General features: G+C 36.0%; 1 protein-coding gene across 1 annotated transcript; it reads right to left on the bottom strand.

Annotated features, from left to right (window-relative positions):
* Window positions 1-1,221: 1,221 nt before the first annotated feature.
* Window positions 1,222-21,919, bottom strand: CLDN16 (claudin 16). Its single transcript, XM_063079950.1, has 5 exons — window positions 21,754-21,919; window positions 10,264-10,366; window positions 4,767-4,931; window positions 1,887-2,078; window positions 1,222-1,337 (listed from the first exon to the last, which is right to left on the bottom strand). Exons 1-5 carry the CDS (start codon window positions 21,898-21,900, stop codon window positions 1,222-1,224), a joined length of 723 nt encoding a protein of 240 aa, XP_062936020.1. The 5' UTR covers window positions 21,901-21,919.
* Window positions 21,920-26,395: the final 4,476 nt, after the last annotated feature.

Here is a 26,395-nt window from a genome sequence, read left to right as displayed (position 1 = left end):
AAAAATTCACAACTTAATTTCTGTTTTTTCAATGAACTAATTTCTAGTTCAGTTAATATTGTTTTAAGATATTGCAAGGGTATTAATATTACTTATGTAAATTTCAAAGAATCAGAAAACTTGAGATTAAATTTTATAATCTTTTAAAAAACTACAATTTTAGAAATTTAAGATGATTACATTATGAATAAAATGTCATTAGCTCTCATCAGCGACTTCTTTAAGTGTGTTTATAATTCTATTTTTTTCAAAATATACATATTTTATGAGGTAAATTGATTTTTTCAGTAGAGTTGTGAGCCTTTGTTGCCTTCAATAAAGATATATTTGTTGAATTTTGTCATATGTCAGGTACTTTGCTCCGTGCTGATGAACCAGTGGTGAATGGGCACCTGTTTGGTAAATTCTAGTACAGTGGACACATGAAATGTACTGGGTTGTCCAATCAATAAGTGAGTGAGCTCCTTGGTTGAGCTATTATTGCTGTAATAACTTGGCAATATGTAGGCAAGTTTGGAGTAGTGGTGAAATAGTACACAAATCTTTTATATAGTTAATGAGGTAGAAGGTCACCACTGACTTCCGTCTTAATTTAGCATTTGCCTTTGACATTTAGAGTGTGGGGGTGGAACTTCTTATCTTTAACTTCCACCAGTAGCTGGTAGATGAAGCTGTTATTTTATTTTTCTGTTTCAACAGAATCAGAGTAACGGTAGACTTTGATATAGTAGTTTGAATTTGGAAGAATCATCTTCCTCAAAGTTATCAAATATCTCACTCACTTGCTGAGATTACAAAAAATGGACCAAAGGACGGGGAGAGAGCTAACAGCTTGTCAATCCTTTCAAAGATTAGAATTTCTGGCCTTTTTCGAAGATTGCTTTCTACCTTTGAAGTGTCATTTTATTTAAATATCATGATGTCATAAACTCTAATAGCCATATAGAAATCACCAACAAATATTTCTACATCTTAGCAAACTTATCTTAAAATATGGAGAAATTGTGTGTGGGTGGGGAGGGGAGCAGGGACAATAAGGCATAATATGAGAATAACAGAAAGAAGTCATAGGAGAAGCAAACTTTTTGATTAAGCTAGCTATGAATTTAGTTGGACGTGTAGTCTAAATAACTGTTCCTGGATTGACCCGTTATTTTGTTAACCTGAACATATGGATTGATTAATTAAATAATATATAAACACAGATTGATATGTGACATTTTATACCCGTGTGTCTACAGCATACATTTTGGCAGTCTCTGACCGAGGGGCAACATATTCAGCAGTTGAATAGGCCTTCCTCATGGAATAAGGAGAGTTTCTCTCAGGTCCAACGTCTGTTTGAAAGAGAGAAATGCAGAGACATAAGCATAAGTACGACTCAGTAAACATTGGAAAGTTAAAAAAAAAAAAAAATGCCATTTTATATGTTCTTCCCCAAAAGAGGCAATTTCTGATGAGGAGAGGGATTCTCTTAGTTTTTAAAAGGGATATTATGGGAAATCCAATATAACACAACAAATTCTTTAACAACAGGTATTTGCTTGACTCTCAGTTCACTTCTGCATTTAGCTCTAAATATAAATTTAGTTGATTGGGTGAAGTTAGATATATAAGATCATGATGCATCAAAATAACCATTCTATACTTGCATATTGAACACAGTTGTCACTGAGGATTTTCTTTTTCAACTAATATACCACTAACTGGGTAATTTAAGGTTTGAGTACCGCAATTCAGTTGTCCTTGAGCAACTAGAATTGTTAATGGTAATAGGAAGGAATTTGAATAAGCAACATTGTTTTGTTCTTGTGAGCTGTGTTTCCATTGGCTTGGGAGGGATGGTCACGGAGGCAAGGAACTGTGCTATTTTATTTCGTTCTTACCTTTAAGGAGGTATAAGCAGCAAGTGAGGACAGATCCAGCCAAAAAGCAACCCAGAGACCCAGACATTCCAAGCCAACAGGACCAACCAAATTTATTTTGGTTGCCAACAAATATATTGTGCAAAACCAGAGAAGAACGTTCCACATAAACGTCAACAGCATACCACACGGAGCCAATGATTCCTGGGGCACCTGGAAGAAAGGGAGATGCTGAGAATAATATGAAGCATTTTCCAAGTTTAAATCCAAGGAGACCTGCTTAATACCCAGAATGGATGGCGTCATTTACAGAGGTAATAATGACACTATGAATTCATGGGCAACTCAAATTTTGGACACCTCTTCTGTCTTTTCCTTTCTCTTTTCATCTCGTATATCTTACGAATTTTATCTCAGTTTATAAGGGAAATACAAAAATGAAATAAAGCAGTGCTCATCTGTTTGTGTAAATCTAAAGTGATCACTGTGGTTTTCTTTAATTTTCCTATCTTCTCAATACTATTTTGTATTGCATAAAGAAAAATACTAAAAAGAGAAAAAAAAAAAAACAGAGAAAGAACACATGACCTGATGCAAATAATTTAGAGCATATGTTAATTCAATACTGATTTTTTAATTGCAAGTGTATACCATTAGGACTATTCCCTAGATCCATAACTGAAGCTATGCCAGCTACATAATCAGTACCCATATGGAAACTGTTATTTTTTATTTTTTTATTTTTTTTTGGCCGCTGGCTGGTATGGGGCCTTGACTGGTGTCATCAGCACCATGCTCTAACCAAATAAGCAACCTGCCGGCCCAGAAACTGTATTTTTAAAGTCATTCATTTTAGTGTATTGGGGTCAAAAACAAATAACTAAAATAAAAATTGTTCTTTATTTTCACATAAATCCTGATATACCACCCCACACCATATGAGGGGGGTCTTCAAAAAGTTCATAGAAGGTTTCACATTGTCTTTTAATTCCATCTTTCCTCCAACTTTTTGTTGTATCCTTGTATAAGAATGGACCAAGAAATATTACTCCCTTTAAATAAAATTTAATCCCTACAGATCTCTGACAATTGACCAGTTTGAAATGATGCCACTAAGTTCTTACTTTTAAAGTGTGAATTGCATGTCAAGGCCTAGATGCAAGAAAGAAAGGTGGTGAATTGGGGAACAAAAGCCTAAGGTAAATGAGTGTTTCTAAAATTTGTAGCCTCCAAGAAAACTTTTACATTTTTTCCCCTTGGGAGTCTGTGATATCTATTTAAATCACTGTTTATTGCACTTTTCTCTTAATTGTTTAATGTAGAGTTTAAGAAGAACATATAACCTTTAGAGTTTAAGATCTTGAACATATAACCTTTAGAAAACATGGTATAAATTACCACACCTTTTCTATAATACTGTTACCTACAGGTTTAAGTAGAAAATTACTTCTGTAAAATTTAGAAACAGATTATGGACTTTAAAAATACATATATGTAGCATACCCATTCCGAATGGTGGTTCCAAAGCTTTTGCCATCGCTGGCCATTTAATCTAGTCATTTTTTTTTTTTTTTTCAGTCATTCCTACAGGGATTTCTTTCAGCAACTTGCATTTTCTTTAAATTTTGTTTTGTTATTTTTATAAAAAATGGGGCATCTAGTGATGCCTCAGAAAGTATTCTAGAACAAAATTGTATACAGCCTTAAATAATGTTTCAGTTTGTTAAATAAAACACATTGTTATATATATACAAAAGCTTTATGCTGTCAGTAGGCTGGATTTGGAAATAAATGCCTTAGAAGAAAAGAATTACTAAATTCTGGTCACTTTTTAATACAACCTGAAGATTTTTAGAGCCTTGAATCAATGTTTCTGTGTGAAAAAAATCCAAGATGCCCCAGTTTTGAGTGTATAAAGGGTTAGACCTTCTGCTAAGAGCTTGCTTGGCCCACATTGAATCTTCACAGTAGCAATTTAGGGTAGATATTTTTGCACCAGCTTCACCCTATTTTGCAGATCAGGAAACAGATGTAGGTGAAGATATCACACATATATAGATCCGAGTATTTTTCGTTCCAAAGTTACTATCCATTCACTACCCCACGCTGCTTGGTCAGTTCTCATTTATAATGACTTTGCTAAATTTTTGCTTCTGCCATATAAGAATGGTTTTCTCTCTAAAGGGTGTGCCCTTTGGTTTACAATATTCCTGCACTTTGATTTCTTGAACAGTATAGCTCCTCCTGACTTGCATTAAGATCCAACGAAAGCATTATGTTGTGATAGAGGAAGACTAAGTTTTGAAATTGAAGGTAGACCTGAGTAAAATATCAGTTTTGCTGTTTTGTTTATAAATACCATATAAAGAAAGTGCTTCTTGACTTATTATTAGTCATGCTTGATTTATTAATCTTCAGAACTCCATTTCTTTATCTGCTTCTTAAGCGGGGATAATAATATGATCTGTTTATTGTTACATTAACAGTCAAATGGGTTGGCACATGAGGAAAAAACTAACTTGGACTTGGTACAACTTAGTTCATTTGCTAAAAAGAATTGGTGGGGGTGGGCATAGGTTAGGAGGTGGTGGTTTGGGGCTTACTTTAGGGTTTAACTTCTGGAATAATAACAAAAGAAATTATTTTAAAAATCTAAGGCATTATATAACTATTTAAATTGCTAAAAAGTAGTTTGAGAACTTTGGCATAACTTGATCGGGAATATTAACAAAAGACTAATAATTATCTGACTCCATAGCTAAAGAAAGTAGAGCTGGTAGATGTGCTCTTTATTACTTCAATCTGGAAAAGCAAGCTACATATAATCCTAGAATGAACTGTACCCTTCTCCTTCACCTCAAGTCCCTAACCCATTATCTCTACCCCAGTCCAGACCAGTACCTGCTATTAGTAGTGTGGTTCCAGCAACAAAGCAGATGCGGACTTTAATGTATGGCTCATCAGGAAGGAATTTCACGCAGTCAAGACCAAGGAGTAGGGTGATAAATCCAAACCCAGAGAGAACATCTGCAGTAATCATCAATGCTCGAGTTGCTACCAGTTTCACTGGAAGACCAAGGCATACAGTTACAGCAGAGTCAGAGGAAGCAAACATGTTAACTCACAGAGGTATGTCAAAAAACAAACATTAACATTAACACAGGCCCACTGATAGAAGTCAGACTTCACATTTGTATGAACTTGAATGTGAGTACCATTAATTTTTTCATAAAATTCAAAAATATTATGAGATTATTTACATTATTATTTGTTTAAGCATCTCTTACTTAGTTTTGTTGACATCCTAGCAGATAGTATCCTGATAGATAATGGGGATTAAATAAATGTTTTTTCTTTTTGTCTCCTGCTCTGGGTCTTGTTCATAAGTATTACAGCTGAATGCTGAATTGAAGGTAGAATACCTGTTCTGCTGAAGTTATCCTACAAATATTGAATGAATAAATGATCACCATAATTGTTTGAAATTATACTAAAAAAAATCATTTTAGATAATTGGTTGAACTTTGGCACAGGGAAGGAGGATAAAATATTTCAAGACTTCTCTTGCCAATTTAGGCTGGTGGGAGCCATCAGCAGATGTTAAGAAGGAGGTAATTTCTACTATTAGGTAGAAGACTATATCTGAAAGTCAGATCATATTCTTTTTCAGCCCTTCATATTATGACTCTTCTTGGCCAACACTCCATATTAACCCTTCAACTTGCATCATTAAATGTGCATATTTTAAAACTACAGCTATTAAGAATATATGGTAGAAAGTCTAGGAAAGAGAAGATCAGGCAAATGAAAATGAAACAGTGGCAGTCTTCTTCGGCAGGAGAAACATCTTCAACTGTGAAAGCCTCCTGAACTCTGAGTCACAGTTTTGCTTAATTAAAAATAGGAAAATTATGTCACAAATGTAACAGAAAGAGAAATCAAGAAAGTAAGCCCATTTACAACAGTCACAAAAAAATAAATAAAAGTAAAACACCCAGGTATCAATTAAACCAAGGAGGTGAAAGATCTCTACAATGAAAACTACAAACCACTACTGAAAGAAATTAAAGACACAAAAAGATGGAAAAACATTCCATGCTCTTGGATTGGAAGAATTAACATTGTGAAAATGTCTATATTACCCAAAGTGATCTACAGATTCAATGCTATCTTCATCAAAATACCAATGACATTCTTCACAGAAGTGGAAAAAACAATCTTAACATTCGTTTGGAACAAAAAAAGACCCCAAATAGCCAGAACAATCCTGAGAAAAATAATTAAAGCTGGAAGCATAACAGTACCTGACTTCAAATCATACTACAAACTTATAGTAACCAAAGCAGCATAGTACTGACATAAAAATAGACAGTTGGACTAGTGGAGCAGAATTGAGAACCCAGAAATCACCCCTCAGGCTTACAGCCACCTGATATTTGACAAAGGCAACAAAAACATACATTGGGGAAAAGACTACCTCTTCAATAAGTGGTGCTGGGAAAATTGGATATCCATATGCAGAAGAATGAAACTAGACAGGCACCTCTCATCATATACTAAAATCAACTCAAAATGGATTAAAGACTTAAATATAAGACCTGAAACTGTAAAATTACTAAGGGAAAATATAGTTGAAACACTTCAGGAACTAGATCTGTGCACTGACTTTATGAACATGAGCCTGAAAGCACAAGCAACAAAAGGAAAAATAAACAAATGGGACTATATCAAACTAAAAAGCTTCTTCACAGCAAAGGAAACAATCAACAGAGTGAAACAACGAACTACAGAGTGGGAGAAAATTTTTGCTAACTCTGCATCCAACAAGAGATTAATATCCATAACTTACAAGGAACTTAAGCAGTTACACAGTGAAAAAAACAAATAACCCAATTAAAAAATGGGCAAAGGAGCTGAATAAACATTTTCTCAAAGGAAGACACACAAATGGCCAAGAGGTACATGAAAAAATGCTCAACATCACTAGTCATAAGGGAAGTGCGAATTAAAACCACACTGAGATATAACCTCACCCCAGGTAGACTGGCTATAATCAAAAAGATGGAGAATAACAAATGCTGGTGAGGATGTGGAGAGAAGGGAACACTCCTACACTATGAGTGGGACTGAAATTAGTACAACCACTATGGAAAACAGTATAGAGTTTTCTCAAACGACTATAGATAGACCTTCCATGCAATCCAGCAATCCCACTTCTAGGTATATACCCAAAGGAATGGAAGTCATCATGTCAAAGGGATACCTGTACTCCCATGTTCCTCACAGCTCTGTTTACAATAGCCAAGAAATGGAACCAACCTAAATGTCCATCGATGGATAATTGGATAAGGAAAATGTGGTGTGTGTGTGTGTGTGTATATATACACACACACACACACATATATACATATATACACCATGGAATACTATTCTGCCATAAAAAATAAAAAATAATGAAATTCTCACTTTTGCAACAACATGGATGAGCCTGGAAAAAATTATGTTGAGTGAAATAAGCAAAGCACAGAGGGATAAATACTGCATGTGCTCACTCATAAGTGGGAGCTAAGAGAGAAAGAAGGAAGGAAGGAAACACCACAGTGGTGCGTTGGACTTGCAGAGGGAGAGAGCATACCTAGGGATACCAAGTGGAGTTGGGGGGTAAGAGGGATGGGGAGGGAGGTAGAGGATTATTGGGTGTGGGACACGGGGTATAATCACAGTTTGTGGTAATGGGCATGCTGCTAGTATGGATCTGGCCTTCACATCTTGGGCACGAATGATGACAGTCAGCTTTGTACCCCATGAATATTCTTAACCAATAAAAAAATTAATTAATTAACTAATTTTTAAAAAATTATGTCACAAATGGAGGGTTAGTTACCCAAAGTCAGAAATCTTACTATTTTAGCTGACCAATGAGTAAGAGTAATACAATTTATTACTTTCATGATACTGTATTTATATTTCATTTTCATAGTGATCTGGGATTTCCTTGCATTTTAAATAATTTTTTCCCAATGGTGAGGTAACTTTAGGACAAATTTGGTAGTTGCTTGTAAAATGCAGTCCATTTCCCTTATTTAAAATAAAAAATATTTTTATGATGCATCTGAGAGAGAAATCAACACATAAATCAGCTCCTACCTTATTAATAGATGAATATACTATATATATAATTATCTTATTAATATATATGAGTATATATTTATTTCTAGAATGGAATTTATAACATGAAAAATTCAGTGTTATTTCAAAAATTTAAATTTTCCAAATCTAAGGGTCATGTTTCTCAAAATTTAGGAAGCGGAAAAATATATGACTCATTAGATAGTATTACTTTTTTATATGTCAACATATCCTCTTGATCACCAAATGGTATATACAAATGGGCCTCCCACTCAGGGCCCCAGAGCAAGGGGTCCCTGCACTTTGAAGTATCTCCCTTTAAATTGTCTAAGTCCCTTTTTGGAACCTGGGACTACCCAAGACTGGCAGTACCCTCAAGATGAGGTGCCCTGAACTCACCCAGACCTTCATGGGCCCTGATCTTTCTCTTTCCTTGGAGACTCTCCAGTCCTCTATTCCACAAAGAGAGTCTCTGAGGAGCTCCAGCACCCATGCCTCTTGGGTGGGCCGGGGCCTCATGGCCAGCCCAGTTCCAGGAGGGCGGCCTTGCGAGCAGATTGCTTATGCTGGCTGATGCAGAATTTCTTTGCAATCATGTGAAATTTGGGTGCCAGAGTGGTGTTAATATGCTGATTTAAGGAGACTCAAATTATCTGTATCAAAAAGAACACTGTAAAACAAATATTTGTTTTCCACACACCCTAGGTATACAGGGCAATGGAAAGAGGTAATAATTGAGGCTGTATGAAAAAAAGCAAAAAATAAAAATAAAATTCTACTTCTTCATAGATAATATCCTAACCAAGAGGCTATAAGTATGTTATTTTCCTAGAATACATTTTACAAGAGCCAACATATGTCTGTTGTCCTTAAACATATGATAGAATGTTTTAAGGAAAAGTAATGCATCTGTAGTATGTTGTTTGAAACTAATAGATAAGAACAAAAGAGAAAAAGGACAGATAGTATAGGCAAAGGATAAGAAGGAATATATTAAAATATAAAAAGTGCTTTATTCTATGAAGTGGGCATATGAGTAATTTTATTTTCTTCTTGCATAAATCTACATAATAGTATTTGGAAATGTGAAATTTTAATCTTTTGTTTTCTCTTCAGCTCAGACCCTGCCACTGAATTTTTGAAACAGGCTGAGTGTCCACGTGAATTTCCATTCCTATTTACCAAATCATGCTTCCTTGTAGGTAGAACTAGGTTAGCACAGGGAAGGGAAAAGGAAAAGAATTAAGAGGATTTATCTTAAACAAAAATAAAACAAAGGCCTCATGAATTATGTTAAAAAAATATTTCAGGCACCCAACTCCTAAGCAGCGGATGAAGATATTTTAGAGCACTGCTCTTTTTAAGTGCTTTCCCCTGCACTGAAATAGCAGTCCAGGGGAAAAGTCACATTCCACAGGTTTACTTTTCATTTATCTTGAGAAAAAAAAGTTGCCATGTGGTATCATCACCCAGTCATAAAAGAGAGTAAAACCACTTTGCTTTAATAACAGGATGGGGATTTCTTGGCACGGTTCAATGTTCTATAAATGAATAAATAAATAAATGCTATGCAGAAAGATTGAGAGTATCAATGATAGATTTTTTAATTTACGAGATCTTTTTATTTATAGAAACATGAGACTTGCTAACACCTAACTGTAATTTAAAGCTAAAAGTAGGATGGATGAGGGAGACAGCCTTAATACCGTCTGTAACAGTGAGTCGCATGTGTGGATTTTTTTCATCCATGCTTCTCCATGGTCTGAGTGTCTCTTTAGCTGTCTATCTCTTTCTGTCTCTGCCCCTCTACCTTCACCTCTCTTTTAGCAAACTTTTGATTGAAATAACTGTAAACTTTCCACTGGAACTAAGTCATTGCTGAAAGACAACTCTGAAATGCTTTTCATCGAATCTGTCAATTCTAATCATAAAATCACAGCACCCTAAATAGTTCATTTCAATTCAGAAAGCATTTACTGTAAGACTACTGTGTATAAGGCACTATGCCAGACCCTTTGGGGGATAACAGAGATGAATGAGATAATCTTTTTACCCTCAAGGAATTTACAAGTATATGGGAAAACAAAATATACTGAAATATATTTCAATTCACATTTCAGAAATGAATCCAATTTCAGGTTAAAACATTTCAAACTAGACAGAACTTCATTGCAGTACTATAGAAAACAAAAACACACAATGAAAATCTGAGCTGAGTTTTCTTTGGCATTCCTTTCTTGGCAAGCAGGGAGGTCTAAGGTATACATACAGGAGTGTTCCGCAAGTATAGAATCGTAATCTTCACAGGTGCGAATCCCATCAAATGCGTTTGTGACGCACTCCCACCAGAGGCCCCGGCATTTTGAGCTCACCTAAATGTTGAAGACACTGTGTGAAACAACTCATGCACACATAACTTTGGTTCCACTTGATCAAAGGGACAACTTGGCTATTGTGTTTGATGGCAAAGTGCAGTGGTTACAAGCATGATCAGAATTTCATTTACAACAAACAATGCATTTTAGAGTATTTTTCCTTAAGCACTGACAATTAAAGCCTTTCTGGACCAGGAAATAAATCTACCTTCTGATTTGGGGGGTGGAAGGGGATGGAAGGGGACAGAAAATTAAGTCATGGCTAAGAGATAAAATCAGAACTATATATATTCAAATATCTATGACTGGTTCCATCACTGAATCATAGTTTATCATGGAGACAATTCATTTCACTTCCCCGTGTTGACATTTACTTATTTTTAAAAAAATCAATAAGACACTAGATGCCAACTTTAACATCTAGGTATACGTTAATTTTTCTTCATTATCAACACTGAGTTCTGTGAATAAAGGTGTTATTTTTAGGAGGTTGACAAACGTGAAAGAATTAGTAAAGACAGCCAATAAATGAAGTCACCATTAAATGAAATATAAAGGCCCCACATCTCCTTCTTGCCTACTTTGCTGATATCTTACAAATGCTTAAGCTATTATATGGATTTAAACAAACTGCACATTGATTGCATACAATTTGTTAGCAGTAAACCACTTTTACTTGGAAACGAGGTGCAGATGACTCTTAGTGTCCACTTAGTGCTAAAAGGTACCAGTACCCTGAACCTTCCCACACGTTATCCATAAACTATAAGTCACAGTAGCTTTCTTAGAACTGTAAACATGCCAACAGAAAATAGTCTCAAGTATTCTTGACAGAGCCCATGCATAAGAAACAGAGCTAATGTGATTGTTTCTTCTGACTCAATTACAGATGCACATTGCCTTAAATATCTGGAAATAGCCTAGTAAAGTTTAACTAAGAATTATCTTGAAAAACGAAAGCTTAAATTTTTCCCAAAGAAAGAATAAATTACAGAGCAGGGTGGGAAGAGGAATGCAAAGAAAAGGAAGTTAGATTGGTGTGGAAAAGAATGAAAAGGACATAAAAATACTTTGCAAAACAAAGTAATATCAATGAATACAAGCACTGTGAAAGTCCCTGCCCCATACTCTGCTTTGAAGCTGTGTTGTGTGTCAAATAAAACTCTACTGATTGCAATTCCATCATAATTTCGAATGTGGTACCTCTATTATTACTTTTTTTTTTTTTTTTTTCGTGACTGGCACTCAGCCAGTGAGTGCACCGGTCAGTCCTATATAGGATCCGAACCCGCGGCGGGAGCGTCGCTGCGCTGCCAGCGCAGCACTCTACCAAGTGCGCCACGGGCTCGGCCCTCTATTATTACTTTTAATGTAAAATAATTATAATCGTTAATAATCATTCTATATTGAGTCTATACTCTAAAACAGTTACTACTTAAGCATATTACTATTTTATTTATTCTTTAAAAGACCTTATGAGATATTATTATTATTATCATCATCCATTTTACAAATAAAGAAATGGAGGCACAGGAAAGTTAAGTGAGAATCCCAAGAAAGCATAATCAACGGAGGAAACTGGACTCTAATTCAGCAGTCTGTGTGTGCTTGCTCTTCAGCATTGCAGTCTACTTAAAACTCATTTTTTAAAAAAAAATTCCAAATCCGGATTTGGATATTGGCAGGTAACTTTGAGTGAAGTAGACCCTGACATGAATTTCATCCCAAGGCTGTTATTCCACAAAACCTTCCTTTGGCTTGTTCTTCCTCAGGATGAATCTGGAAGTGATGTTCTGGACTTTATGGAAGATTATCTGACTCAGGGAAACACAGAGACTAAAAGTCTAATGAAGAAAATCCATCTTGTGAAATCTAATACATCAATTTCTAAAGACGTATGTGAACATCTCACTTTATATATGCATAGACTTTAAATATAAATTGACACTCTTATTAACTGTGTTGTAACCTGGGGCAAAATCTTATCTTTTTTTGAATCTCAATCTCCTTATCTGCATTTAGGAGATAAATGTTAAGATGGTTACAAGAACTTAAATTTACAAACACACACAATATAAATGATTTGCTGAATAGACAAAAATAGTAGTAAAGTGCTTAAACATCACAGTAACCTGAGTAGTGGCTGTGTTCAGCTTCACCAACTAATCATAATGAAAGTAGAGAAATGTAGATGTTGTGAGATGAATGTGGCCCTCAAAAAGATATGTTCACGTCCTTTTCCCCAGAACCTGGGAATGTGACCTTATTTGGAAAAAGGGTCTGTGCAGATGTAATTAAGTATCTTGCAATGAGGAGATCATCTTGTATCCTTATAAAAGACACTCAGAGGGGAGAGGCGGAAAAAAGAGAAAGAGGCAATGTGACCACAGAGGCAGGGATTGAGTGATGCAGCCACAAGTCAAGAAATGCCTGCGACCACCAGAAGCTGGAAGAGGTGAGGAAGGGATTCTCTCCTAGAGCCCTCAGGGGCAGTACAGCTTTGCCAACATCTTGATTTCAAACTTCTGGCCTCCTGAACTGTGAGACAATAAATTTCTCTCTGTTAAGCCACCCAGTTTATGGTCATTTGTTACGGCAGCCCTAGGAAACTAACACAGTAGAGACAGTTTGTGCAGAACCGTGACACTATAGCAGTAAACAGGTCTTCTCGTAGCCTGTTGTCCTTCGGTCTCTCCATTAACAGGAGCACAGTGTGTCTGGTTTATTCTAATTCAAGCTGGGTGATATGGGTTTGAAGCCATTGTTCTACATCAGACAGTGGCTTCCCACAATTTCCTGCTATCTAAGTCGTCCACTAAACACTAAAACAAACTAAGCAACTTACTATGGTCATTCCTGTTATATATGACGTTATTTAGAAAATGGTCTAAGATAAATATGCAAAAATTCTTATCTTGCACTAAAAAAGGTATTTCTGTCTTGCCAAAATAATCCCATAGTGGTGTCAATTTCAAGGCTATTGATCATTTACCTGCAGTGACCATTTATAGAAAAGCAATGAGCTCACAAGAGAAAACAAGGAATTCAATTTCATTAGGTATTAATGCTCAGGGGCATACTATTAGATTGCTTGGTGTTCACACTCAGTTAAAGTATGTGAGAATAGTGGCTGTAATTAACCAAACTTCAGTGTTAATATGGCACTTACTGGAGACACCCTTAAAGGTGCCTTTGTACACAAAAGCCAAGGTTAAAAGATTTAATGTTATTTATCAGATTTAGGAAAACCCTCTTCGATATAATATATAGTCTTCATTTATCTATCCCTCTGCCATAAAATAGCTTATTATGAACATTCTAAAAAGTAAGCAAATCTAAGTTCATGAAAGTTTTAGGAAAATGTTTTTACAAAGCAGGCTGATGCTTAAAATATTATGGTTAAACTTTCTTAAGGGCAAAAAATGCAAAATAATAACTAATAATTTTTATCTCACAGGGTTGTCCAAAATAGATTCTAAATTTAAGCTTTCTCCTTTTCACCCGCAATTTATATATTAATACATAACATAGAAAACAATGTTAAAGAAATTTGTGTATCATTTCAATGAATACCTATCGTTCCCGAAAGTGAGGCATGGATTATCTCCTAAGTAGAGAGAAGTCAGTTTATCCAAGGTTATGACAATAGAGTAGAAGTCACACACCTGAGGCCAGAAAAACCTCTTAATTAGTTGCCAATAGTTAAAATATAGAGATTTTACAGAACAGTCCAGATTTCTGGCTTCCCTTGGAAACTTGGGCAGTCTGGCACCTGGACTCACTGTTGCAAACGATTAGCAAGAAAGGAGTGGCTGCTCCCGTGAGGTGGGGCTTGTGCTCACCAGGCTCCCGACACTTCCTGCCGTCTGCCTCGCTTATGTATGTTGGCTACCTGGTTTTTTAAGGCATTTGAGTTTTTCCTCCTGTATAGAAGGGTATATACAAGGGTACTTCAGGAAGTTCATGGAAGGATCGTATTATCCTGTAATCCTATTTCCACAAACTTTTTGAAGTACCTCACACCAATGAGAATAATTCCCCTTGCTCTCAACCTGTCAAACTTCTTCCTATTATTTAAGTTCCACTTTAAAGAAATCCTTTCTTCTGTGAGCCCCCCTCCTCCCCACCCAGTTTTTCCACCTGGAGGTAACTCTCCCTACCCTGAGATCCCACAGTAATTTGTCCATATTTTTATAGCACCTATAATGTTGCATTATCTTTTGTATATACCCTTAGTGCATCTGTTTCTGTCTGTCTGTCATTTTTCAAACTACATTCATTGAATGTCATCATGTGCCAATCAACATGCTGGCTAAATGCTGGAGATACAGCAACGATGAAGACAGACATGGCACCTTGCTTCAAGGAGCATACAGAACCGCCTTCTTGATACATATGACGTACTCAGTAGATGTTTATTGAGGAAAAAAACCTGTCAAATTTTCTAATCCACCCATATTAACTCTCATTTGAACTTTGGAGTAGAAAATGGTTACTGATACACCATGCACACAAATGCTGCTAACATGTGCTTTCTACTTGACTGAATAAACTAGAACAGCCAAATCCAGGAGCTGAAAACTATTATTTAGGCTGGAGAGTTGACACTGCTTTAGAGTTATCCTGGACCCTGTCTACTCACCTGGCTCTGAAAAGTGTTTACTACAGCATTAAGAATAAGTAGGAAAGAGACTTAGAAAGTCTTAGGAAACCACATTGATGATGACTCTTCACAGTTGAGTTATTGTGGGCATAAATCAGTTCCCTAATCCTGGAATTTCTGATTCTGAACCCTGTAGCAGTCTCCTATTAAGACTCCTATACACTAGTCTGTGCCAATTTTTCTTACTCCTGAAATACAAACAGAAATATATATTTATTACTAGTTACCCACCATCAAGCAAAATTTTTCTTTGTCAGTATGCATTAAGGTATAAATGTATAGAGACAAATAATGTATATACTAAAGAAAAATGAAATGAGACCTTAAGATATATTATTTCAAAAACTACCTTGCATATACATATTACAAGAATTTATAATTTTCACACCACTTTTCCATCCTTGTGCTAATATGCTTTAGCATTAAAGATACAACTTACCTGTATCCAGTAGTTATTTATATATATATTTATTAAGGTGCAAAAGTTTTAATAATACTATAGTAAATGACGGTTTTGCTACTATAACTTGAAAACACTTTCAATTTTACATTAAATGCATTTGAATTTTTTAAACTAGTATTTTAAACTTTTTACTTTTATATTTAATTTGTATTTTTTACTATCCCAGGGTCTAAAAGAACTCAAGACAATCCCTAATAAGAATGATGAAGCAAAACTAAAATAATGATAGTAGAAGCCACCTTTCCTTTCGATTCCTTTTATGTTCTCAATTTACAAGAAATGGAAGAAAGACATGTTTATTTATTAAAATATATTTGTTTTAGCTCTTCCTGGTTATTTGTAGAGCACTGACTAAAGGTATAAATGATGAGGAATGGGATAATGCAAACTTAGTAGGAAATATAATTTTTGTGGTCTTCACGATTATATGACCTGATTTACACACTCAAACTACCTGAATATTTCAATTTTACTAACTCTTGTTTAATTTATTTAAGTTGCATACATTATAATGCTTTCCTTATAGAAGTGTGGTATCATAACTTTGTACAGATTACTGCCCAGTGACAGAAATTACAATTTGTATTAAACAAATGATTTAAACTACTAACTTCCTTTTTTCTCTCTCTCTTTTTTCTTTTCATTTATTTCTCTCTTTGAACCACCAGGCAGAAAAGCCATATTCTCTAGACCAGAAAACACTCTTCACTAACATTCTCAGACATCCCAGGGGATTAGATCTTTATTTCTAACTTATTAAAAAAGATGAGCCAAATACTTATCTTGGAAAAATTTAAATTGTAGCAAGATACAAGATGTTGATTAATAAAAAAAAAAAAAGTATTTGTTTCCTTACAGAAATACTTCTTCTCACTTAGGGCTCAATGAGAAATTTGTAAAGATCCTCTCATCTTATATTTCATTTGTTTATTCATTTTTCAACAAGTAGCCTACCTATTTTAATAGGATCTTCATCAATCCATGTGAATAGATGCATCATGAGTTCCTATTACGTGAACGTCAGTACTAGATCTACAGGAAATTAAGAGATGAATAGAATGTTTGTAGCCTCAAACATCTGCTGAAAGAATTTGAAATAAACTGGAAAATAAAACTATTGTATAAATAAACAGAGTGCATGCTATACATAACAATTTCAATTTTTACTTTATGTCTGAAAGAAATGTAGCATTATTAATGCAAATAGAAATCCCAGGAAAGAACTTGATTATAGGGGCAAAATAAATTCAAATGTGAGCAACCTTCTTTTGAGGTAATAAAATTTTAATCATAACAGTGCTTGTTGCATAGGAGGTTCTTAGTAAATAATTTACAAAAGATTAAATAAAAATGGAATCATCTTGTGAAAACACTTTTTCCCTCTGTTAATTGAGAGACCAAAAACATTGTGAAAAAAATATTGTATTTAAGTATGGATAATTAAGAATTACATATCTTATAATATAGCTAACATATTAATAGCATTATTATTTTACAGTTTATTTTCTTTGTTAAATGTAAGCATTCGATGGATAATTTTTGCTATTTGACTCTATTGTCTGCCTTGTTCCCCTGATAAGACAGAAAGGAAACAATCATAAGTATAAACATGGGAAAACCCAGCTCAGAGAAGTAAAAAAAATTATGCAAGAAAATTAATGGCCAAAATAGGAATATAACTTAAATCTCATGTCTCTCTGTTCAGTGAACATTATGCAAAATGTCACTTCCTTCTCTAGAACAAAAACAATACAATGAACTGCAAATAGACAATAATACATCTAACATTAATTGGCTGATTCATATTTTCCTGGCACTTTGGTAAATGCTTTAGATCACAAACTCATTAAATCCTCAAAAGAAACTTATGATGTGTGTATTATTATTCTTCCTTTACAAGAGAGGAAATGTGGCTTACATCAGTTTAAATGCCTGTCTAAATTCATACAGCTACTGGCAAGGTGGGATTTAACCTCAAGTCCCTCTGACATCAAGTCTAATCTGCAAACTTCCCCACTATAACCTACTATAACAAATTGTGTTCATGCCTGTAGGTGTTGTGTAATAAGCTAAAACAGGAAAAAAAAAAATAGTGGGATGGTCCAGGGACATTGTTCCATGATGATTTTAAATTACAGACACTAACTTTCCTCCATTTAAGTTCTAGGTGAGTGACTCCACTGTCCCTCCAATTGTCCCAGAACAGTAAGATGGATTTCAACCTTTACTTCTCTCTCTGTTCATCACTTTTTTTCCCCGTATGCAGACAATTATCAGTCCCATCAATTCGAGGTTCCCATATCTCTACCTACCTCTTCACACTTGCTATTGCTTCTCTCCTGGTCTATGGCAAAAGTCTCCTAATTGGTCTCCCTCATACTTCGTTTTATCCCTTCCAACCATTCAGCACAAGTCACCAGAATGATTGATTTTTTAAAAAAATGAACATACATGTTTGCTTACAGGGAAGCCCTCTTTATGCCTATGGCATAAGATCTATATTTTACATGATATGCAAAAGCCTTGTTGATCCAGCCCCTGTATCCTTCTCTCTAGATTAGAAACTCTTACTGTGCTGAAATACATACAATCCCACGAACACACAGTGCTTTCATACCTGGATCTCTGTGTGTACCATTTGTGTGTTTGGAACACTCTCTCCTGCCTCACTCATCTGTCCTTCAAGTCCTACTTCAGATATTTCCTCTTCTCGGTCGCCTTCGCTGATTATCCGAGATTGGATGAGTTTACAGGAGGGATTATTCCTTATCATAGCACTTGCCACGTCACGTTATCAATTCACCTGCCTGCCTCCCTCACTACACTGGGAGCAGCCTAAGGAAGCGTCATGTCTCATTCTCTATCCTTCGTAACCCTGTAACTATGACAGTGCCCGTATACAGCACCTGTCAAGGAATAATTGTGAAATGAAGTAAGACAGAAAAAAAAAAAAAAGAACAGAGATAGAGAGAGAAAGGGATGACTAAAAAGATAAATGAGAAGGGAGTAAGGAGAAAGGAGAGGAAGAAAAGAGAGTAGAAAACAGAGAGAAGGAGAGAAAGAAGAAAATGAAAGAGGAAGAAAGGAAAGAGCAAAAGAAGGAGGGAAAAAAAGTAGGAGGATGAAAGGAAGGAAGGGAGGGTGTATGAAGTTACAGAAAAATGGAGACTCATGGAATTGCTAATGGAATGTCTGGGGAAGCTGCACACACCATTGGTTTCTCGTGACTGTTCAACTCTCGGGGTTTGCAGACATAGTCAGGGAGTCCCAACGTTAACGAAAATAAAAACTAAAATGAACCTTAGAAACAACAGAGTTCAACACTATGTTGTAGTTGAGGAAATTGAACCAAAGACAAAGGATGTGGCTTGATCAATAGGAGGTAGTTAATATGGGTTAAGATGTGAATACAGGTTTGAAAAATCTTAAAACCCAAGTTCTCTTTGCTACATTCCCCTCCCCAGAGACATAACTGAATAAAGAATGACACAAGCAGGATGGTGACCAGAGCCTTTGGTCCCTGATCCAGGGCTGTGCACACTGCAGTTTCGTGAGCTATTTCTTTTTTCCTAATATTTTACTTAATACAAAGAACTGCAGTCTTAGAGGTAAGTATACTACAGTAAGACAAAATAATATTTGAGCTCTTTCTGCCTCCTCTTTGAATTTCACCTCAATCCTCTAACAGGCCTGGAGCTTTTCTTCTGTACTTTTGTCATGTGTCCTCTCATCTGGAAGGCTCCTGCTGCCATTTCTACCTTTTGAAATCCTTTGCATCCTTTCAAGGCTTTGCTGAAATGCTTTTTCTTCCATGAAACCTGCTACAATGTCCCTAATGGGAAATGATCACTCTGTCTTCTCTGCTCCAGTGGTACTTTGTTCATTTCTTTCTCAAAGCATGAATTGACCCATGCCTTTTGTTACAGTTTTAAGTGCATCTTTTTTCCTTTCACTAAATATACACTCCTGGATGGCAGGACCCATTCTTGCTTTATCTTTGTCCCCCTAGCAGGATTAGCACAGTATCTTTTATATGAGATGTATTTTATGTATTTGTTATGTTGAATTGAATCATAGAACCCATTTTCCAACACTCATGCCTATATCATCCTAAAATGTTAACAAAGCTAGAAATCCATATGCCCATTTCTTGATTAAATTTTCCATGGGTATGATTTTTTTTAACACTTTTGCTGTTTCTACTTTTGTTCAAAATTGTTTAAGGTGAGCTGATAATATGGATCAAAGATGGTATGTAAGTGGGAAAGAAGGCAAGGAGGGAGAGCAGTGTAATTGAATTAGTGAGTATCAGAAACATCAAATTTATAGTAACAGTGTGACTTCATATCCTGGCCAGTTGAAGGAGCAACTATTATGAGAGATGCCTGTCCCTTTAAAAATATTGACAAAGAGATTATAGAAAGAGAAAATGGCCCAATTTGTCATGGGATTCTTCTTTTAATGTGAAAGCTTCTTGCGGAACATTACAGCAATACATTTCAAGTGCGAGAAATAATAAAGAAGCTTAGAAATACTCAGTAACCCTTGTCCAAGGTTAGCAAGGATTTACTTGAGGTGAATAACCTGGGCTGCTCATTCCATTCATTTTAACTAGAAGTATTCTTGCAGAGGGCAGGTAGCAAATTGATTGAATGTTCTGAAATGAAAACAAGAAGGCATTTTAAATGCCAGCATTCCCAATCTCTCTTGGCCACGATTGGCCCTTTCTAAAACTCTATTTCTCACCAAGGGAAGTTAGCAATTACATCAGCTTAAGCAGAAAGACTTCCAAATTGTTTTAGAAAATATTTTAACAATGCCTTTAAATGGGATTTTACTCTTTTTTTTGACATTTTTACAAACATAATTTTAAGCATCCTCAAGTCCAACATATTTCTGTATTAATCACCTACTACTGGCAGTCTAGATAATGGCAAACTAATGGCAGCAGAATGTTTTATCTGCACTTTTCCTTGAGTGTTGTTCAGAAGGCATATTTTTTTCATTCAATGCTTATATGCATGGCCAGATAAAGTGCATCACTGGACTCACCTATAGCAGACATCCTTTACAGTAGTTCAATTCTATCACCATTTTTAGAAATGTAATTTTCTAGCACTAAAGAGGTATTTATAACTCCATTGGTTTTAAAATGCCATGTAGAAGTAAGAGGAAAATTAAAAGCAAGAAACATAAACAGCACCAATAATCTGCAGCAAAATAGAAAGATTATTTCTTTACATTCCTAACTCCAACTTGAGAGTAAGTATAATAAATAAAATTAGAAGAAAAAATATATAAACTAGCTCTTGGGTATTTCCTAAACTTCACAGAGGTTATAGACATGATAGCATTTGTTAGGATAAATTGTTCTCTTTAGGATGTAGATTAAAGAGCAAATTGTGTTGCTATATGCTCTTTGAGTCCCTGAAATATTGTTTCTTTTTCTTATCTACATTTTCCTCAACCTTATTAATGAATAGCAGCTGATTCTGAAGATTTAATTTTTCACTCAATTCTACCTCTCTCAAATTCCTATGACCACAGAAAGTGCTTTTGAACTTCCTTCTTCCTGAGCTTTTCCAATGAGAAAAATAAAATCCTCAAATATGGACATACTCACTCATCTTTTGCACAACAGTCAATTCCCGAGAGCAACTCATTTTTAAGGTAGGATTTCTTAAATCCTTGTCTGTACCCTGTATGTTGGGATGCACTGGAAAGACTCTTCCTCAGAATATTCTCTTCTACTTGAAAATTTATTAAAATAACATTTTTCTGTTGCATACTCAATATCTTATGTTATTGTTACTCATTAAGAAAGTCTATCACACTAAGTCACACTAAGTCTATCACACTTAATGCTGTTATCCAGGTTAACCAATTTATCATTGAGAGAAAGGATGTTATTGGAACATTGTTCAAATGGTGTATGTAACAATAAAAGAGGTGAATTTCTGGAAGTCCTAGTGGCAGAGATTATGTAATTACTCTTGTGTAAAATTATCCTTATAAAAAAAAAAGAGGGGTGATTCAGTGACCTCATCTGTAAAATGGGATAACAATACCTACTTCACAGATTAACTGCGAGGATTACATGAGCTAATAACATAAGGACTCAGTAAGTAGTAAATTAGTCCATGTGGGCTAGTTTTGCTATCATTAGTCCTAGTAAAGATTGACTTTTGTATATGGCAGTGAGGCTGAGAGAAAAATTGGACTGGCTTGGGTCAGAAAAAGAAGTTGCTGACTTCTTACCTCCAGGGAGTCATCAGCATTCACCATCCAGCAGTCTGTCCAGGTGGCCACAATCAAAAACCCAGCAGAGAAAAAAGCAAAGACGCAGGCGACGTACTGAAGAAGATCCCTCATGGGGGCGACCAGGTCTGTCCTCAAGGGACACATGGGCAAATACCAGTCCTGGGCTCACTCAGGTAGCTGGAGCACTGTCACCTTTCAGTGTTTCTGGTACCTGGGGATGTGCAAATGCTGGTCTTTTACTTTGCTCACACCCTGCTGCAGGCGTCTTAAGTTGCAGTAAGAATAATATAAACAGGCTGGAACCAACAGAAGGGTCCAGGAGGTCACTATCCAAAGCAGCTGGCCTCCAATCAGAAGGCAGGTCCATGAAAGGCCTGAGTAGGTTTTGGGTGGGGGAGAGAAGGAGCCTTGGTAACGTATTCTGCCCAGACTGTGGCTAGTGCCAGACAATGGTCACCAGAAGCATGTGCAGTACCAAGAAGGAGGGAAGGAAGAAGGGTCTCCCCCATGCTGGGGCCTGTAAACTGATCCTTCTCAGGCCCTCCAGGGAAAGTGAACAATTCTCCACCCCCTCAGAGGAAGGCTACATGGTTGACTGAGTGTTATTTTATTCTTAGAACTATTTTAATATTCTCTGACTTCATTAGACAGGCCACTGTGAAACTATGCGAAACAAGTGCTTGTTCAGGGAGTTTGCATTCCAAAGTGTTGGGCAGAACAGCCCCGTGAAGGGTTTCTGCACTGAGCTGCAGATAGAGTCAAGGCTCCTGGCCTTTCAGCACCACAGTGGGAACTAGTGCCCATTTTAATCCAGACAACTCTGTTTGTAAATCCTTGCTCTGAAGCTTACAGGTGGAGAGAACTTGGGCTGTGGCTTCTGTAAAATGGGGTATTAATACCTCTTTCAAATAATGCTTGTGAACATATTGGGTCTGTAAATTATTTAGGGAAGTGTCTGAGGATAACATGACCAAAATTTTCCTATATTATTATGTTTCCCCCCATAGACCAATGTGTGTTTGAAAATATGTCAAACGAAAAAAAGCCTGTTTATTTTATGAAAAAAAGGTTGTTTTTTAAAAAAACGTTTTTGATATAGCAGGGGCAACTGGAGTTTTACTTATATTTGAATAGGTAGCCTTATTGGATATAAATATTGATAACCATTATTCTTCTTAAAATACTTAAAAGAGCACATTACCTCCATTTTGTCTCCATCAGATAGACTTCTTTATACTAAAATAAAAATTTTGAATGATAAAAGTAAAAAAATATTTTTTGATATGGTTCTTAATGCAAGACAGAGAGTGAGAAGGGGGGAAAGAGTGAGAGAAAGACAGGAGCAGGGAAAAGAATCAGAAATAGGTCATTCCTCTGGAAAGAATCAGCTACTAAAATAGTTATTTTAGGAACAGCTCATGAAAGGATTATTTTTTTTTCATTTGATAATGATTTAGTCTTATTTAGTGTAAAAAGCTAAAAGGCTAAAACTAGTATTGATAAAGCATTCTTCAAGAATATATTAAAATAGACTTTTGTGACTAAACTTTATTTCTAATTTTAAGTAATGCTTATTCAAGTATTTAATATGTGAATTTAAATGTAAAAGCTGGATATAAAACCATATGGGGAATTGCCATACATAAGGCTATAGAGTAGTTCTCCTTAATCTGGGGTTTTTCTTTCCATGGTTTCAGCTACCCGTGGTCAACCAAGGCAGGAAAATATTAAATGGAAAATTCCAGAGATAAACAATTCATGAGTTTTAAATTGTATGCAGTCCTGAAAAGCATGATAAAATCTCACTTCATCCCGCTCAGTCCTGGACAGGACGTGATTCATCCCTTTGTCCAGTGCATCCACCCCGTATATGCTACCTGCCCCATTAGTCACTCGGAAGCCATCTTGGTTATCAGATCAACTGTCGGATATAGTGTGTATAGCATTTGGTACTGCCAACAGTTTCAGGCATCCTCTGGGGGTCTTGGAATGTATCCCCTGTGGATAAGGGGATGGGGGATGCTGTGTATGATAACAGTAGTTATCACTAGTTTGTGAGGTACATTACAGATGCTTTTTACTTTTCTTATTTTATTTGACTTATTTTACTTAACAATTAGAAAAAGTAATACTTATTTTTTGAAGTGCTCATTCATAGAATGTAATTACCTATGGTATAAGGCAGCTACAACACACACATGCTGCTTTGGTGAGTCATAAGTGAAACTTGCCTGTGCCCTAAAATATAAAATGCTAATGCTCTATTGACCTGGGGGAGCAAACCAGTTCCAAAAGCTCATGCCCATTACAGGAAAAGTCCTGGACTTAGCTGTTAGCTTGCCACACAGGAACCTTTCACAATGTACTTTTCCTGCTAACAGGGCACCTCAGGGCAGTAGTTCTTAAATTTGAGTATTCACTTGAATCTTCAAGGCCACTTGTTATAAATGAAGACCCACGAGCTCCACCTCCAGAGATTTGGATTCAGGAAAATGAGAGTGGAGGACAGCAATTCACATTTTACGTATGTTTTATATAAAATTCTGATTCTGAGAGCAGTGATCATACTTCCAGAGATTAGTTCAGAACAAGAGAAGAAAAATCAGCATAAAAACTACAATAGTACTTTTCAGAGTCATGTGCTACAGATCACAGACAAAGCTGTAGGAAAGAGGATATTAGAATTATATCTTTGGTACTAATTCTTCCCTAGCTGGTACCAATAGTAGGTCCCAAATCGAAATATCAAAACTTAACAGAGAGGATAAGGAAGAAGAAAAATAAATACTGAACACATGCATGCATTTCCACATGCAAACACACATCTGTACACATATGTCTCTGGGAATCAGAGATTCATCCACAAGGAAGATCTAGACTGTGACTTATTTATTTTATTCCCAATGTTTACTGGACATTGTATGTGGTTGGGGGTGGGAAATTATTTAGGTGAGTATAGAACTGTTCCTGAATTGAAGTTTACTACTTCTAGAAAAGAACATAAGATGATCATGATTAAACATTAATTTCTGTGAGTGAGGCCATAATATGATAGGAGATCCAAGAAAGGAGGGTCATGCAGACTGACAGAGCAGCAAAGATTTAATTGATGGAGTGCAAGTGCACTTCTAAGGAAGAGCTAAATGTGCAGGAAAATGTGAGAATGGAAAGTGCAGATGCAGAATAAATCACTCCCGAGTCTGTGTAGACAAATCTCTTTTGCTTTCTGTCATGCTCTAGACTGCAATATTTAGCTTTATCAACTCAATCATAGTTTAGTCCCATTTCATCCAGCACAAATTTAGAGACAGCCTACTCTGACTCCAGTTTTAAGTTAGGTCCGGGAGACACAGAAAATGAAAGATGCAAAACCTGGTCTCAGTACTTGAGAAGCTTACCCTTCAGGGAATTGACCCAAGCCAGGCACCAGGCATGCACATGAGAGGAGGCAAAGAGTTCCATCCAAGTAACTCTGACACAGCCTCAAGTTATACTACCCTGCCAGTAACTGCACAGGCACATCAATTGGAAAAGGGCAGGGGTTCTGAATGCATTATTAACACGAAGAACAATTATCACTATGTGTGTGGCTCAATAGGGTTTACAAATGTTTTCAAATATATTATCTCATCTCAGCTCCATGAAGACAGACATATTTGTTTTGTTCACCAATGCATCCCACATGCTTAAAATTCTGCCTGGCATATGGTAGGCTCTCAACAAATATATATTGAATTGAATTGAATCCTCACAGCCCCCACATTTTACAGAAGAGGGAGTAGTGCTGGACTTTCTCTTTCTAAAACATCCAGGGTCATCCTGGATAGATACTAGCTGGCAGAAGTAGCCTGATCATCTTTGCAGCCCCAGAGCTGTTTGCTCTGCAAGCTTCCTATGACAAACGTGTTGTCAATTCACTGTGCATTGTGCTCGCATTCACCCAGCATTTGCACTGCTCCTGGCTGATGTTTTAGAGCCACCTGGTGATCAGGTGAGTGGCACCCTCAGTCTACCACTCTGGCTATTTGTCTATGAAAGGAAATAACTGTGGAACTGGAAATACTGCAATCGTCCTTTTGGTCTGCAGGTGGAAGCAGCCTTGCATTTTCAGTGGAGCAAAACAGCAAGATGTTTTTGTGTTAACTCTGCTGTTTCTGCTAGTGTTACAAAATGTCCCTTTTATATTCATTGTAATAATGTGAGTCTTTAAAAGGAGTAAACTGATTTATACCATGTCTTATAAATAAACTCCTCACTACTTTTTAAACGCGCAGTGCTCACTGGGAAAATCTGCACAATAAAATCAGTTGCTTGTGTCAAAGGCCGCACTGGCTATAACTAATGCCAAAATAAATCTAAGATGCTTAATATTTGTCAGATCTTGAGCAAGCTATTTAATATTTCTGAGACTGGCTCCATGTCAATAAAATGAGAATTATGAATTCTGTCTCATAAGATGGTTATGAAAGATAAATAACATTTGTAAAGGTCTTAATACAGTGCATAGAACATGATAAACAATTAATAAATTATATCTATTATAATTTTTGTTACAACCTTGCACTTTTATCTATGTGTCATATATACGTATAGGTATGTGTATGTATGTCCATGTACATCTATACATAAAATAAGTTCA

The sequence above is a fragment of the Cynocephalus volans genome, chromosome 1, assembly GCF_027409185.1.
Source record: "Cynocephalus volans isolate mCynVol1 chromosome 1, mCynVol1.pri, whole genome shotgun sequence".
NCBI classification, from domain to species: domain Eukaryota; kingdom Metazoa; phylum Chordata; class Mammalia; order Dermoptera; family Cynocephalidae; genus Cynocephalus; species Cynocephalus volans.
This window is presented reverse-complemented; position numbering and strand designations above follow the sequence as displayed.

Excerpts from the sequence above, each read along its gene's own strand:
- CLDN16 (XM_063079950.1), bottom strand. The coding sequence starts at position 21,900 with ATGTGTCCCTTGAGGACAGACCTGGTCGCCCCCATGAGGGATCTTCTT. Across the intron at positions 4,932-10,263 it reads TATACTTGCGGAACACTCCT|TGAAACTGGTAGCAACTCGA; the intron begins GTATGTATACCT and ends TTGGTCTTCCAG. Across the intron at positions 1,338-1,886 it reads CTGCTTATACCTCCTTAAAG|ACGTTGGACCTGAGAGAAAC; the intron begins GTAAGAACGAAA and ends TCTTTCAAACAG.